This window comes from Chelonoidis abingdonii, chromosome 2 (genome assembly GCF_003597395.2).
Source record: "Chelonoidis abingdonii isolate Lonesome George chromosome 2, CheloAbing_2.0, whole genome shotgun sequence".
Classification (NCBI taxonomy): domain Eukaryota; kingdom Metazoa; phylum Chordata; order Testudines; family Testudinidae; genus Chelonoidis; species Chelonoidis abingdonii.
Genome location: NC_133770.1, coordinates 36,169,626 through 36,187,189, shown reverse-complemented (window position 1 = coordinate 36,187,189; position 17,564 = coordinate 36,169,626). Strand labels below are relative to the sequence as shown.

The window sequence follows — 17,564 nt, the reverse complement described above, 5'->3', positions numbered from 1 at the left end:
ATTCTGGAGCTTTGAGTTAGTCATTTAAATTAGGTGCCTCAGTTTCCCCCATGTGATGTGGATAATCACAATTATAATAACTAATAACATTTACCCTATCTCACAAGTGAAGCTTGATGATTATTAATGTAATTGTAAAATGATCTGAGATCCTTATATAAAAGAGGCTATAGTAGCAGTAGCAGTAAAAGAACTGATATTTCTGAAAGAAATGCTATTTTTCTTAAGAGTTAAGATTTCATACAGATATTTCAAATCCCACTTATAATTCTCTGATGTAGATTTACTTGTTGAGTTATATTTTTAGGTGCCAGTTTACCTCTCCAATGTGTGTATGTGTTAGTAATAGGATTATTCTAAATCCGGGGTGACCGGAGCACTGAATCTCGCTATCAGAATCAAAGAAAATTCCACTATTCGATATCTCAGATGTCAGCCTAGATTTTCTTAGGCTGCACTTGCTTCTACCTGCCAGAGTTGAATTCTACCCAGAGGACAGTTCAAGTTCCTTGCTGGTGCAGAGATGTGCAATTTAGTCCTTTCTCTGAACCAGCAGAAACGATTTCAGTCCATTATCTCAATCAGTAGTAAACTTTCAACCCTACTAGTCAATTTATATTCAGACGCTGCCCCCACAATGGAAAGGATTAGAGACACCAGATTTTTAAATGAAAACTTAGTCTTGGTTTTCAGAGAATGTAAATACCAGAGGAAGTGTGGATTCCACATCCATGGTCCCAAAAGCCAGCTATGAGCACTTCTAATTTCTACTTTATTTTATGGAGACTGTTAGGGGAAAGGGATAAAAACAAGTTTTAAAAAACAGAATGTTTTTTGTTTCAACATGTTCACAGCTTTTTTTGTATGAAAATAGCAACAGGTTTGGTACTGCATTTTAATACCTGCTCAACAGAAAAGAATGGTGCAGAAAAGTAAATTGTACTTCACAAGTTTTAGATAAGCATTCATAGAGAAGCATATTTGGCTTTAATCAAATAATGAAATGCAGAACAATGTGCTGTATCTTGACCTTTGAAAGATTAGAAACATCAATTAATAATGTTTGTTCATGAATATCTTTCACCTAGATTAAACTGCCACAGCAACAGGATGAGATTAGTTGTTCACATTCTAAGTAATTATGAAGAGACACTTTAATTTAAAGTAACTGAAACTCTGATAATTTACACAAGGAAAAAGTCTGAAGAGGATGTGTGGACCATTTTAATTTAATTAATGTAAACACAGTACAGAAGGATTGAAAAAACAGTAACAGCTGAAGGAATAAAGCTTCATTTTAAGCCAGGAACTTCATGACCATTTGTTGAATTAAAGTATGTATATACAGTTCTATCAGGATACATTTAGCCAGATTCTGATCTCAATTACACTGGTATAAATCTGAAGTAATTCTACTGAAGTTTAACAGAATTATTCCAAATGTGCAGGTGTGTAATTGAGACCAAAATCTGACCCTTGTTTCCTTTTCTTCATAAAAAGATGGTACTTTTTAGTGATCCTGAAAGGAAGGTGTTGATAACCTTGAAGAACCATGTTTTGTGCAGCTAGCCATAACTTACAAGTGTGATAGTGCTTTTGAGTTGTTTGGGGATTTTGTTTGGAAAATGAAACAAATACAATTACACATTCTCTCTCCTCAGACAAAAAAAGCTGTACTTTGCACAGTACAGTAACAGTCACAGACTCAGGCTCTGTATAACCTGCAGGAAAGCAAATGTACATATCCCAGTGGACAATTTTGATGCTTTCTTCAGACCAGTGACATATCACAACCACAGTAATTATTTAATTGAATGGATAGCATACTTCTGTGAATAAACTATTTATTACCTAATGATTTCCAATTGCCTGAAAAGTTCTAAATTATTCAATTTATTTACTTACCTGTCATTCTTTTTCTTCTTGTACTGTCTGAATCACCCATGTTACTATATGGGGAAAGCCAAAAAAAAAAAAAAAATTACATGAATTTTGTGCACTTTAACTTCTCTTGTTGATACCACATTTCCTTTTCATTACAGTTTCCTATTCTATTGTAAACAGAAAAAAAATCAATAGTTCCATGAGTTGAACAGCAAGAATTAAACAAACATAACTGGCATATTTATTTTCCCTTTTATCCCTCTCCTAACATTTTCCCAAGACATCATTCATAAAGTATTCATTCTACACTTGTTTAGTACATATACGCCCTCAAGGTTTCTCAGAAGATAATGCATCCAGTACAAAGTGGCTGAGTTTACTTCTTGTACTGAATATATTCTAGATGCACTCCATTTGATACTGTTGACCTACCTTCCCAAACTGCATATGATCAAATGCAAAACAGTAAATACTTATTCACCGAGACAAATGCCAAATTATAAATCTCACTGTACATTTACTAGGAGGAAGGGATAGCTCAGTGGTTGAGCATTGGCCTGCTAAACCCAGGGTTGTGAGCTCAATCTTTGAGGGGACCATTTAGGGATCTGGGGGGAAAAAAACAAAACTTGTGAGGGACAGTACTTGGTCTTGATAGTGAAGGCAGGGGACTGGACTCAATGACCTTTCAAGGTCCTTCCAGTTCTATGAGATAGGCATATCTCCATATATTATTAAATTATATTCTGATCATCTCAGATTTGTAGCTGCAGCTCTGATATCTGTATGTGCAAATTAGGCACATAATTCTGCCATGAATTTGTGGGGTTTACTTACTTTTTAAAATATTTTGTTCTCCTTCCATTGAAGTTAATAGTTTTGCCATTGTTTTCAATGGAAGCAGGATTAACTCCCTAAGCGTGATTACACTCTGAAAAGAGACTATGTGAAAATGACATTTTCTTTCTCAGCAGATTTGCTCCTCGTGTACATTTGCTCCCTGAGAATTGTATCTTTAAAGAAAATAAGAACTGTCATGAGTTTAAAAATGTTTGATTTCTCATGTTTTACCACTATCAGCCCTGCACAGCCAACACAACTATGTAAGAGCAAACAGGGTTCTTTTTTGGCTTATGAAACAACAGAATTTTAGCTGGTTCCAACTGTGAAGCAGACACCTATGCAATCCACTGTCTTTCAATGACACACTGAGTCACATCTGTGCAGTCCCCTAAGTCCAAGGCAACAGGGTTGCATAAGTGTATATGAGAATAGCACCTGATCAGAAGCATATAGTGAGAGAACACAGCTTGACTTTCATATCCCAGACTGAGTTTTCTGGGTTGTCAGTTTAAAAAACAACCATAATTGTAAAGTGAGTAAATATGCTATGGGGTCACTGAGGGACACTAAATGCTGAACTCTATAACGTCATTTTTACAAAGTTGTGTTTCAGAATAGACCAGATTGTAATTAGACAGAATAAATATACATTTCAGCCATGCAATTATCATGGCAGCTAGTGATATCTCCATGCACATAGCGAAAAATGGCATGTAAAAGTATGCCAAGGACCAACATAAAGGATTGGCTAAAAACCATGCAATATCTGACCCACACCAGGATAAGATTAAAGTGTACCTCACCTAAATTCCACTGGCAAACATACTCTTGTTATTTTTAATTTGACACTGTATTTATCTTACCGTCCTAATCTCAAGAGGTATATAGTAACCCAGTCTGAAAAGAACTTGTGTTTAGCAAGGTCCTGCAGAGCCCAGAATTCCTAAATGAAAAAATATCATTAATGATAGACACACTGCAGGTTGTTACTTATAAATCTGTTCACTTTGTTCATTGCTTGTAAAAAATTCTAAGACATAAGCAGGGCAGGAAGAAGCCACAGTGCTTGGCACTTAACTTTTCTTTAGTGTGCTTGCTTTGTGTTTCATGCTAACCCAGAGAGATGCTATAAGAATATCTGTGCTACCTGAGTCTGAGCTTTGTGTGCCTCAAGTGAGGCCCCTTTATAAATCCTTCTTTTTCAGAAAATACACAGCTATTTAAAAATATTTGTGAAAGAAAAGGAAAATGAATGGGAAAAGAGAGGATAGACAAAGAAAAGAAGAGAGGAAACAGGGAAGGAAAGAGAGGAGAAAGAAGTCTGATAAAGGAGCAAGATGAGAAAGCAAACTCAGGGCAGCCACGAATCAGGTTTCACGAGCTGGTTAAACTGTGTTGACAGTTGCTTTGCATTGTCTGTGTGGGACAAAAAAGCCAGCAAAAATGGATAAACATTACAGAAACAGGCACAGATATGCATAAAGGAAGAGATCCACCACAGGATATGAGAGAAGGAAATGAAGAGTGAAACAAAGAAAGGGGCGTCAAAAGAAAGAAAAACAAGGGAATCAGGGAAAGTAACTGAGTAGAAGGACTGGCTTGAGCAACCAGCTTGTGGATAGGAGGAGATTGTGGAAGTCCAGTATTCCTATTTGTGGATATGAGGATAAATGGCTTTAGCAGGAGAAAAGAGATACTCCTAGTTGAGACTATAATGGTGTCAAGTTGCTGTTCTTGCAATATTCCTGCTGGGTTTTGACATGTGTTTATATGTGCATCTGGAGGGAGATATGCGAGTGGTCTGCTGATTTGTAAGAATGTACCTTGCCACTGGCAAAGCATTCTTGCATAGATAAAACTATCTGTTTTGCACGCATATGAATCTTTTAAGCAGCATAAAATTACATCTGGTATTTCAGACAAGGCTTGGGGGATCAGAACTCCTGGGTTAAATTCTTTTCTACCATGAACAGAACACTTTCTCCTTGACAAGCCTAAATTGACATGTTTGAAACAGTTTGTTCAGCTACTCAAACAACAACAGCCCAAATAAGGGCTGCAGAAGGTCCTCGGCCTGTGAAGGGTGTGATTAGTACACAAGGAAAGGAATGGTCATCCAGCATTAGGGTGTTGGCTGCCACAAATTTCCTAGGTCACCTTAAGCAAGACATTTAATCTCTCTGTCCCTCAGTTAAATGGGGATTATAGCATTTCCCTACCTTATAAACAGGGGGTGTGAGGATAAACATATTAAAGATTGTGAGACGCTCAGATACAATGGTAATGGGGGGCATACAAGTACCTCAGAGAGACAGACACAGCTAAACTGATTCACCAGTCCGCCCCTCCCAAAGAGGAGATGCAGTAACCAAGAACACAACTGCAGCTCACAGCTGCTATTGTAGCCTCACAGAAGCAACTCCATTGCATGTTTGGGAGGATTCCATTGGCTAAGAGCCAGGGAGAGGTTGTGTCTCTTACTCTGTAGCTCACAAAGCTATTCTTACTCTTATGTATACAGGTCTGTCTCATCTTACGCTGGGGTTATGTTCCGCAGTCAGAGCGTAAAGCGAAAATCACGTACAGTTAAAATTACATTGACTATAATTGGTGGGTGGAATTGCCCGCACAACAGAAATAGTATTAAAATTGTAACTTTTCTCTTTTGTTTTTTTCTTGTTTTTGCCGACCGCGTAAAGCTGAAATTGCACATGTTAAATGCACCTAAGATGCAACAGACCTGTACACACTTTTCTTCTCAGTCATCTCTTTGGAATACATGAGTCTCTCCAAAATAGTAGTACTTTGCACAACTACAGCATTTGCTGTCTGAGGCTGTCAAAGAGCTTTTCAAATATTAACAAATCAAACCTCAGAGCAACCCACTGAGGCAGGTATCCTCATTTTATAGATGAGGAAACTGAAAAGCAGAGACTTTGCCTAATATCATCTAAATGTCTGTGACATAGCTGGGAACAGAATCCATATCTCCTGATTTTCACACTCAATCTTATGCACAAGAGCATTTTGCCTCCCACAAAGATGCATTTGTATATCTGCTAGCCTGTCCTGAGCTGGATTTAGAAGAGAAGCAAAAAGGTCAAAAGATAAACGGGTCTATGAGTTTTCTAGACAAGATGAAATGTGCTGACCACAAAGAAAAAGTACTATAAATAGCCATAGTCATCCTTTGTAAAAAGGTGTGTGTTTCCTTCCAGATTTCCATGAGTTCCCTATGGGGAGTCTAGACTGTTTATTGGTTATTTAATTATTACTTGCTAAAACAATCTAGCAACTGTAAGATGAGGTAGAAAAATATAGATTGCATTTAATGCTGTCCCCAACAGTGGAAGAATAACTGAAGTGTTGACTGTGTGGAGGACGCTTAGCAAGTAATAATTAAATAACCAATAAACAGTCTAGACTCCCCATAGGGAACTCATGGAAATCCGGAAGGAAACACACATCTTTTTACAAAGGATGACTATGGCTGTTTTATTTTGTTATTTAGTCCTGGAAGTTAGGCTCAGGTGAGTTATCTGTGGGATGGAATGGGACTATGGGATGGACACAAGACAGGGACAAAGATGTGTTCCCATGTTCTTAAATTGTGATCAGGGCTAGTCCTAGGCCCATATTGGGATTGGTGAGGGACCGGATGAGGGATGGGGCCATGGTGGGCCCAGGTTCAAATAAGGGCTGGCGATGGCCCATGGGCCAGTTAGCATTAGGTCTCAGGGCCAGCTAGATGGCCTAAATAAAAGCAGGAATTGAGGTAATCTGGGGGACCACGCTGGGGTTGACTCAGTGGACATGTTAAGGCTAAATCTGAGCGTGACCTGATAAGCCCTAGCTAACATTAGGTTTGGTGCCAGTACCAGGGCTAGGCTCAGAGTGAAGACTGGCTAGTAGCTCCAGACTGGGTGCAGCCTGCTACACTGAAGTCAGGGTTAGGTAAAACCCAGTGGGCCTTGGCTAGGGTTACGGTTGATGCAGACAAGTGGGAAAAAGATTGGATTGGGGTGGACCAATGGTCCCAAAGTAGGGTCCAGGCTTAGTACCTATTGGTGGGCCCATGTTAGGTTAAAGTAGGTGCTAATTTGTGGGTCTAGACTACAGTTTTGTTTATTACCAGTTTGTGGAGCTGGGTTGGGGTTAAACACACTAAATATCTCAGAGCCTTTTGGATTTTTAAGTTTGTAACTGCTGTTGTGAAAATGGAATTTCCTGTATTTTGTCTTTGAAATATACCAGATTCCTGAATGCTTTGCTGCCATGGAAACAGATGGTGAAAGGCCTAAAATAGAACAGGCAACTCTAAAGCAACAATTGTTTCACAAACTCCATTCTCCTCCTCAAGCAAGAAAAGTAGGCTTTGTGTAAATAATACTTAACTTAAAACAACCTACCTTGTTTCCATCCCTTCAACATTAATTTCATACTTGATAATACTTAGCTCTCTCTGGTGTGTTACATGTTCAAAGTTCTGTACAAACATTAATTAATCTAATTAAACTAAAATGAAATTTAATTATATTAGACTGATTTCTATGAAAGCCATAGCTACCTCCAAAACTAGCAGAAACCTTGTCAATATTATATATTATCTCAAATTATTATTTTGACTATTGTAAATCTTATGGGGATTTTTATTTGACTTTACATTTTTTTAAAAATGATAGTATGATGTTGCACTCCATATGTTTTATGGAAATATGCTTATGAGTATAAATATAATGTAACTGGAATATGCTTTATGCAAAAGGCATCTTGTAAGTTATCATTACAAAGCTTATAATCTACTGAGTGTGTTCTTCCTAGTTGTATGAATGTATCATTCTTGTACCTGAAGCTAGAAATATGAAGTATTACTCTGAAGTCCTATTGTAACTATGCAAAGTGTGGGCCATTAATGGTGGGTTGGAAACTTGATGGCTCCCATTAGCTAGGACAACTGGTTGTAAATGGCACTGTTTACTTGTAAGCCTTCCTGCATATGTGGGTGCCAGCCAGTGAGTAATGAAGTCTCACAGGACATGTGAACATGTCACATGATACTGAAATCCATCTTAAACCTGGCGCTTTTCCATTTAGAAGGTGGGAACCCAGAGAGAAACAAAGAATTCCTGCCTGTGGCAAAGATATAAAAGGGGGTGGAACAGAACAAAGGGGGCTGCAGTCATGAGAAATCCCCTAGTTACCACCTGAGCTGGAACTAACAAGAACTGTATCAGGGGAAAGGATTTGGCCCAGACTAAGAAGGAGTCTAGTCTGTGAAAGAAGCTTACTGGAACATCTCTGAGGGTGAGATTTACCTGTATTCAGTTTCTTAAATGTATTAAGCTTAGACTTGTGTGTTTTGTTTTATTTTGCTTGGTAACTTACTTTGTTCTGTCTGTTATTACTTGAAACCACTTAAATGCTACTTTTTACACTTAATAAAATCATTTTTGTTTATTAATTAACCCAGAGTAAGTGATTAATATCTGGAGGAGCAAACAGTTGTGCATCTCTCTCTCTCAGTGTTATAGAGGGCAGACAATTTATGAATTTACCCTGTATAAGTTTTATACAGAGTAAAACGGATTTATCTGGGGTTTGGATCCCACTGGGAATGGAGTGTTTGGGCACTGGAAATAGGTGACTTGCTGAGTAGTTTTTGGCTAAAGTCTGCAGCTTTGGGGGTGTGGACCAGACCTGGGTCTGTGTTGCAGCAGACTAGTGTGTCTGGCTTAACAAGGCAGGTTCTGGAGTCCCAAGCTGGCAGTGGAAAACATGCTCAGAGGTAATTCCAGCACATCAGGTGACAGTCCCAAGGGGGTCTCTGTGACTGAACCCATCACATATAGCCTATGCATTATAGAATCCAAATACTCCCTTTATCACATTTGCAAAATTAGGTTCCTATGCTGCATGTACACAATATATGTGTGTCATAGTAGATAACTGCATAATGTAAATGCCTAAATGAACATGCAGTAATCCATTTTGCATGCACAATTACCTGTTTGCACCAATGTGCTCAACTCCCAATGAAGCTCACAGGAAGCACTCAAAACATTTAAGGATTGGGACCACATTTTGCATATACAACTTAGTTACTTTTGAAAATTTAGACCTCAGTCTAGTAAATTAGATAATTTTTTCACACCTTAGCTCATAGATCTACAGAAATGAGTAACTTCATGCAAGTATTCCCACTGCACTGATATGGGATTACTTACATGGAGAGGTTACTCATCTTGTGCAGTAACTGGAGTTCTTTGAGATGTGTATCCCTATGGGTGCTCCACTTCAGGTGTCCTAATGCCCTTTGCACCTTTAATTGGAGATTTTTGGTAGTGGTGCCCGTTCAGCCCACATATGTGCCTTAAGCTTCCTCATTCCTCACTGCAAGGCTATATAGGGTTGTGCAGGCAAACTGCCCTTAGTTCCTTATGTACCATAAGGTCCCCAGAGGAAACTCCAAAGCAGAGGGGAAGGAGGGAGAGTAGTGGAGCACCCATAGGGGGACACATCTCGCAGAACTCCAGTTATTGCAAAAAGGTGAGTAACCTCTTCTTCTTTGAGTAATGTCCTTATAGGTGCTCCACTTCCAGTGACTACCAGAAGTAACTCCAACTAGAGAGGGGGACTTTTGTGCCAAGTCCAAGACTGAAGACACCACAGCATTTCCAATTCCAGCATCTGATCTAGAAAACTGGACCGGTGCATAATGCTTAGGAAAAATATATACAGAAGACCAAGTGGCAGTTTTATACATTTCCAGAATAGGAACATTCTTGAATAATGCCATAGAAGCAGACAGAAATCTCATGGAATGGGCCAACACCCTAGAAGGAGACTGTATATCTAAAGATTTATAGCACAATGGGTGGAAATTGCTGAATCTTCGGATCTATCCACAATAGTCATAAACAGTTTGGGTTACTTCCCAAATGACGTGGTTCTTTCCAAATAAAAGGCTACCGCCCTCCTAATGTCCAAAGCATGTAAAATGGCTTCTTCTTTGGACCGATGAAGCTTGGGGGGGAGAAGGGGGCGACAGTAGGTGCATAATCTGGTTGAAGTGAAATTCAGATGATATCTTGAGTACAAAATTTGAGCGTGGACATTACAAAACCTTGTCCTTGAAAAATGCTGTAAATGGAGGATCTGCCATTAGAGCCCCCTACTTCTCCAATTCTGCGAGCAGAGGTGATTGCCACCAAAAAGACTGTTTTTCAAGATAAATTAATGAGGAAAGAGGTTTGGCTCAAAGGCATAAGGCATCTAAGTACTAAATTCACATCCCGGATAGGAGTGAGTTCCTTAACTTGGGGAAAAAGGTTTCCCAGTCCCCACAGAAATCTTACAGTTTTAGGATGGGTGAAGACTGAGAATCCTTCAACTGCTGAATGGAAGGCTGTTATAGCCTCCAAGGGGACCTTGACAGAGCTGAAAGACAAACCTGTTTTTTTATTTCTATGAGGTAATCAAGGATCATCAAGAGGTAAGAATGAACATGTGGAAAACTTCTCTGGACACAACAATGGCTGAAACTTTTCCATTTGTGGAGGTAAGCGTATCTCATGGAACCTTTTCTGCTGTCCAATAATACTTGTTGTACCTCCTTAGAACAAGTCAACTGTAGTCCGATGAACCATCAAGGAGTCAAGTTCTGAGACAAAGTACACTCAGGCTGGGATGAAGAGTGCAGCCAGCATCCTGGGAAAAAATGAGGAATGGATGGAAGGCTGATCATCTGATAAATGGTTAAGTGAATCAGGAAAGGATACCATATCTGTCTTGGCCATGCTGAGACTATTATGGCTTTGTTGTGCTTGATCTTATTGATCGCTTTCAGAATCAGGTGTTGGGGGAAACACATATGGAAAAGCCTTCTGTTCATGAAATGAGGAAGGCATCTCTAAAAGAGAGGACCCAATCTCCCCCTTGAACAAAAGCGTTTGCATTTCTTGTTGGTAACAGTGGCAAAGAGGTCTATTTTTGAACCCCCCAAGTCCAAAAAATTTGATCAAGAATCTGAGGATCCAAATCCCATTTCTAGTCCTGGGAAAGTGCCTGCTGAGGTCATCTGCTAACTGGTTTTAAATCCCTGGAAGATAAGTTGCTGAAATAAGGATGCAATTGGCTATGCATGAATTCCAGAGCTTTACTGCTTCAGCACAAAGGGAAGAGGACCTGGTCTCTCCCTGTCGGTTAACATAAAATACGCAAGCTATGTTGTCCATGAGACTCTTTATGGATTTGTTCCTGATTAAAGGGAGGAAGTGGATACATGCATTCCTGACTGCCCTCTGTTTGATGAGGTTGATGTGTAGTTGTATGTCTTGGGAACACCATTTGCCATGTACTGTGAGGGTCCCCAAGTGCATCCGCCAGCCCCTTAAGGCTGCATCTGTCATTATAGTGATAGAGGGAGAAGGCTGAACAAACGGAATCCCTGCGCTGACTTTGTCAGGGTCCCTCCACCAACTGAGAGACTCTCCTACCTGACGAGGGACCAACACTAACTTGTTCAAGCTGTGTTTGTTTGGAGTACAAATAGCCATGAGCCAGCCCTGGACATATCAAAAGGTGGAGCCTGGCACATGGCATCACAAAAGTGCAGGCTGCCATGTGTCTGAGCAATTGAAGACAGCTTCTTTTTTATATCTATGGGCTGATTTGAATCTTTTAGACAAGACTCACTAACATCAAGAATCCGCTGGGGGAAGATAAGCCCTAGCTGATATTGTGTCCAAGGAGGCTCTTATGAACTCTATTCTTTGTTCTGGGGTAAACTTGAATTTCTCAATGTTGAGCTGCAACCCTAGCTCATGGAACAGAGAGCTCATCCTCTTTATGGTGTCAAAAACACCATTGTAAGACCAGCCTTTGAGTAGCCAGTTGTCGAGGCATGGAAAAATGGTTATTCCTGGATGTCAAAGATAAGCTGCAACTACTGCCAGCACTTCTGAGAACACTATTGGGTCAGACAAAAGGCCAAATGAGACCACTCAATATTGAAAGTAATCCTAGGTCTGCTGAAAAGTGCAGGAATCATTTGTGAAATGCGTGAATTGCGATATGAAAACAGACATCCTGAAGGTTGAGGGCTAAAAATCAATTCCCCAATTGTAATCACTGAATTATAAATGTAAGTGACACTATCCTGAATTTTTGAGACTTGACAACAGTTGTTTAGGAGTCTTAGATCTAAAATTGGTCTCCACTGTCCGTTCTTTTTCGGGACCAGAAAGTAGGTGGAATAAAAGCCCTTCCCTCTGTACAGAATAGGAACTGGTTCTATTGCACCCATTTGCAGAAGTGAGTTAACTTCTTGCTTTAAGAGATGCTCAGGAGAGAGGTCACTGAAGAGGGATGAGGAAGGAGGTAAAATGGATAGCATATCCTGACCTTATGACCTCTAGCATCCATTTGTCTTGTGATTGTCATTCTGTCCCATGCAGAAAGAAAATGGGAGAAACAGTTTCCAAAGAGTGGAAGATGGGTAAAATGGTGTATGTGTAGCTTGGTACTGAGAGATAGTTCCAGGCCCTTGACCAGTCCATCAAAACTGATGCTTTCATAAATCCATAGACTCTAGGACTGGAAGGGACCTCAAGAGGTCATCGAGTCCAGTCCCCTGCCCTCATGGCAGGACCAAATACTGTCTAGACCATCCCTGATAAACATTTATCTAACCTACTCTTCAATATCTCCAGAGATGGAGATTCACAACTCCCCAAACAACTTATTCCAGCGTCTAACCACCCTGACAGTTAGGAACTTTTTTCTAATGTCCAACCTAAATCTCCCTTGCTGCAGTTTAAGCCCATTGCTTCTTGTTCTATCATTAGAGCTAAGGTGAACAAGTTTTCCCTCATCCTGATGACAGCCTTTAGATACCTGAAAACTGCTATTATGTCCCCTCAGTCTTTTCTTTTCCAAACTAAACAAACCCATTTATTTCAGCCTTCCTTCGTAGGTCACGTGCTCAGACCTTTAATCATTCTTGTTGCCTTCTCTGGACCCTCTCCAATTTCTCCACATCTTCTTGAAAGGCGGTGCCAGAACTGGACACAATACTCCAGTGGAGGCCTAACCAGCGCAGAGTAGAGCGGAAGAATGACTTCTCGGGTCTTGCTCACAACAACCTGTTATGCATCCCAGAATCACGTTTGCTTTTTTGCAACAGTATCACACTGTTGACATATTTAGCTTGTGGTCCACTATAACCCTAGATCTCTTTCTGCCATACTCCTTTCTAGACAGTTCTCTCCATTCGTATGTGTGAAACTGATTGCTCCTTCCTAAGTGGAGCATTTTGCATTTGTCGTTATTGAACTTCATCCGGTTTACTTCGGACCATTTCTCAATTTGTCAGATCATTTTGAATTTTGACCCGTCCTCCAAAGCAGTTGCAATCCCTCCAGTTTGGTATCGTCGCAAACTTAATAAGCGTACTTATACGCCAACATCTAAGTCGTTGATGAAGATATTGAACAGAGCCAGTCCCAAAACAGACCCCGCAGAACCCCACTCGTTGTTCCTTTCCAGCAGGATTGGGAACCATTAATAACTACTCTCTGAGTACGGTTATCCAGCCAGTTATGCACTCACATTATAGAAGCCCCATCTAAACTGTATTTGCCTAGTTTATCGATAAGAATATCACGTGAGACCATATCAAATGCCTTACTAAAGTCTAGGTATACCACATCCACTGCTTCTCCCTTATCCACAAGACTTGTTATCCTATCAAAGAAAGCTATCAGATTGGTTTGACATGATTTGTTCTTTATAAATCCATGATGGCTATTCCTATCACCTACCACCTTCCAAGTGTCTGCAGATTGATTTCCTTAATTACTTGCTCCATTATCTTCCCTGGCATAGAAGTTAAACTAACTGGTCTGTAGTTTCCTGGGTTGTTTTTATTTCCCTTTTTATAGATGGGCACTATATTTGCCCTTTTCCAGTCTTCTGGAATCTCTCCTGTCTCCCATGATTTTCCAAAGATAATAGCTAGAGGCTCAGATACCTCCTCTATTAGCTCCTTGAGTATTCTAGGATGCATTTCATCAGGCCCTGGTGACTTGCAGGCATCTAACTTTTCTAAGTGATTTTTAACTTGCTCTTTTTTTTTTTATCTTCTAAACCTACCCCCTTCCCATAAGCATTCACTATGTTAGGCATTCCTTCAGACTTCTGGTGAAGACCGAAACAAAGAAGTCATTAAGCATTTCTGCCATTTCCAAGTTTCCTGTTACTGTTTCTCCCTCCTCACTGAGCAGTAGGCCTACCCTGTCCTTGGTCTCCTCTTGCTTCTAATGTATTGATAAAAAGGCTTTTTGTTTCCCTTTATTCCCATAGCTAGTTTGAGCTCATTTTGTGCCTTTGCCTTTCTAATCTTGCCCCCTGCATTCCTGTGTTGTTTGCCTATATTCATCCTTTTGTAATCTGACCTAGTTTCCATTTTTTATATGATTCCTTTTTATTTTTAGATCATGCAAGATCTCGTGGTTAAGCCAAGGTGGTCTTTTGCCACATTTTCTATCTTTCCTACCCATCGGAATAGCTTGCTTTTGGGCCCTTAATAGTGTCCCTTTGAAAAACTGCCAACTCTCCTCAGTTTTTTTCCTCTCAATCTTGATTCCCATGGGACCTTACCTATCAGCTCTCTGAGGCCAGGTCTACACTGCGACTTTAGATCGGTTTAATGGCCGATTTACCGCTTTAACACTGTACCCGTTCACACGACGTCGTCATTAATATCGAGTTAAACGGCTCCTTAAATCGATTTCAGAACTCCTCCCAGACGAGAGGAGTAGCGCTAAATTTGAAAGTGATAACTCGGATTAGGGTTCGTGTGGACGGAAATCGACATTATTGGCCTCCTAGAGGTATCCCACAGTGCACCACTGACCGCTCTGGTCCGCAATCCGAACTCGGATGTGGAGTGCCGGTAAACAGGAAAAGCCCCGAGACCTTTACAATGACATTTCCTGCTTTCACGTGTCCAGCTCTGATCACACGGGTGGCGATGCAGTTCAAATGCAAAAGTAGCTCCTGCATTGAACCTTACGGGAGATACTAGATCTGATTGCTGTATGGTGAGACAAATCTGTTTTATCAGAGCTCCGTTAAAGAACAGGAAATGCCAAAGCGTTTGAAAAATAAACTCCAGGATACACAGCAGTGCGTGACAACCGTAACGGGAAGCCAGAGACTCAAACGGATGCTCATGAGGGAGGAGGGAGGGGTAATGAGGACTACAGCTAGCAGTCTCCACAGCAGTCTCTGAAAACTATTTGCATTCTTGGCTGAGCGCCCAATGTCTGTAGCTTAATACACGGTGTCTTGCGTAGTTCACGGAACAGCTCGTCAGTCTCTTCCCCCCCCCCAGCACGTGAAAGAGAAGTAAAATAAATAATTCCTTGAGTACTGTAAATGTCACCCTCGTGTACTGAATGCTGCTGGCAGAGAGTACGTGAGGTGTTGACAACGGTCAGGATACCGTTTGTGATCTCAGGGTCCATGATTGCTGTGCTATGGCGTTTGCTCAATGCACTCCGGGAAAAAGGCGCCAAAGGGTTGTCTGCTGCCTTCACAAAGGGAGGGTGAGGCTGTACCCAGCACCACCTGGGGCAATGTTTTCTGCCCATCAGGCACTGTGCTCTCAACACGGAAGTGGGAACTATGGGATAGCTGAGGAACAGCTACCCACAGTGCACCGCTCCTGAAATCAATGGTAGCTTTGGACCATGGACGCAAACAATCGATTTCGTGATCCCACTGTGGACGCGCTAAACGATTTTATTAGATCTGTTTTGTAATATCGGTTTAAGCTAATTCGAAATAATCGTGCAGTGTAGACGTACCCTGAGCTTACCAAAATCTGCCTTCCTGAAATCCATTGTCTCTATTTTGCTGTACTCCCTTCTATCCTGCGGTTCGTTTTGGAGATCTCTATGATCATGATCACTTTCACCCAAGCTGCCTTCTACTTTCAAATTCTCAACGAGTTCCTCCCTATTTGTTAAATTCAAGTCTAGAACTGCTTCCCTTCAGTAGCTTTTTCAACTTCTGAATAAAAAGTTGTCGGCAATGCAGTCCAAGAACTTACGGATAGTCTGTGCCCATGATCTTATTTCCCAACATATATCTGGATAGTTGAAGTCCCCTATCACCACCAAATCTTGGGCTTTGGATGATTTTGTTAGTTGCTTAAAAAAAGCCTCATCCACCTCTTCCACCTGGTTAGGTGGCCGCAGTAGACTCCTAGCATGACGTCACCCTGTTTTTTTACCCCTTTTAGCCTAACCCAGAGACTCTCACACTTCCGTCTCCTATGTCCATCTCCTCCTCAGTCCAAGCGTGTACATTTTTAATATATAAGGCAAAACCTCCTCCCTTTTTCCCGGTCTATCTTCCTGAGCAAGCTGTACCCATCCACACCACATTCCAATCATGTGTATTATCCCACCAAGTTTCAGTGATGCCAACGTCATATTGTATTTATTTATTAGCACTTCCAGTTCTTCCTGCTTATTACTCATACTTCCGCATCTATATAGGCATCTAAGATACTGGTTTGATCTTGCCTCCCAGTTTTGCCTGACCCTCCTTTCTCTCTGTCATTATAGCCCACGCTCCTCTTGTTTCCGACCATCTTCCAGGTCTCCATGTTCCCCACTTACCTGTGGCTTTGCTTACCTGTCTCCATCTAACCTAGTTTAAGCCCTCCTCACTAGGTTAGCCAGTCTGTGTGCAAACAGGTCTTTCCCCTCCTTGAAAGGTGAATGCCACCTCTGTAGCAGTCCTTCCTTGAATAGCATCCCATCGTCGAGGAGCCAAGCCTCCTGGCGACACTATCTTTGCAGCCAGGCATTCACCTCCATGATGCATCTCTCTCTGCCCGGTCCCCTACCTTTGACAGAAGAATCGAAGAGAATACCACCTTCGCTCCAAACTCCTTCACCCTTACTCTCAGAGCCCTGTAGTCACTCTTGATCCGCTCAGTGTCACACCTTGCAGATCATTTGTGCCACATGGATGAGTAGCATTGGGTAGTAGTCAGAGGGCTGGATAATCCTTGACAAGCCTTGTAACATTCTCGGATATGGGCCCCGGCAGGCAGCATACCTCCCAAGATGAATGTCGGCGACAGATGAGCGCCTCCGTCCCCTCAGCAGAGGGTCTCCGACCACCACTACCCTACATTTCCTATTTGCAGTGGGGCAGCAGACCTCCCAGCATCAGGGTATGAGGCTTCTCCTCCTTTACTGTAGAAGGTGAGGTGATTCCTTCTCTCCTGTATCAAGAAGAGCATAACGGTTACCTATTACCACAGCAGGAGGGTTCGGAGCAGGGGTGGAGCACTGCCCGCTGCCAGAAGTAACCAGCTGCCAGTGTCCACCCTGAGCCATCTCCTCCTCCACCAGTGGTGTGTCAGCAGTCCTGTGTACTAGGACAGCTACCTCGGTTGTCTCCACATGGACACTGTCCAGGAATCGCTCGTGGATTCAGATGCTCCTCAACCTAGCCACCTCCTCCTGTAGCTCTCCCACCTGCTGCCTGAGAGATTCCACCAGTAGGCACCTTTCATATTGGATGCCCCTCCCCCAGCCTGGATATCAGTAAGTGGAATTTGAAAGTTACAGTCCCTGCAAAACCACAGCAGGATATGGGTAGAAGCATCCATGCTCAGGTGCTCTGTCTGGCTTAGATGATAATGATGGTGCAGAAGGAGCAGGTGATCTCTTCCTCTGGAACCTTGGCTTTTTCCTGGGTGGTTGATATGGTCTCTGAAAACCTGAGAATGAAGTGGGAAGGGATCTTTGTGCAGT

At 41.5% G+C, this 17,564-nt stretch overlaps 1 protein-coding gene across 5 annotated transcripts in view; it reads right to left on the bottom strand.

Annotated features, from left to right (window-relative positions):
- LOC116828164 (protein adenylyltransferase SelO-like) overlaps window positions 1-17,564 on the bottom strand; it is a 53,248-nt gene that overhangs the window by 11,466 nt on the left and 24,218 nt on the right. For 4 of the 5 annotated variants that reach the window (XM_032786202.2, XM_032786203.2, XM_032786206.2 and 1 more), the window contains 2 exons: window positions 3,591-3,670; window positions 1,906-1,949 (listed from right to left, as the gene is read on the bottom strand). In XM_032786202.2, coding sequence (XP_032642093.1) covers window positions 1,906-1,949; window positions 3,591-3,670 — 124 coding nt within the window. Of the gene's footprint in view, window positions 1-82; window positions 787-1,905; window positions 1,950-3,590; window positions 3,671-17,564 lie in introns of those variants that run through there. The other variant, XM_075062265.1, reaches the window with a different exon arrangement.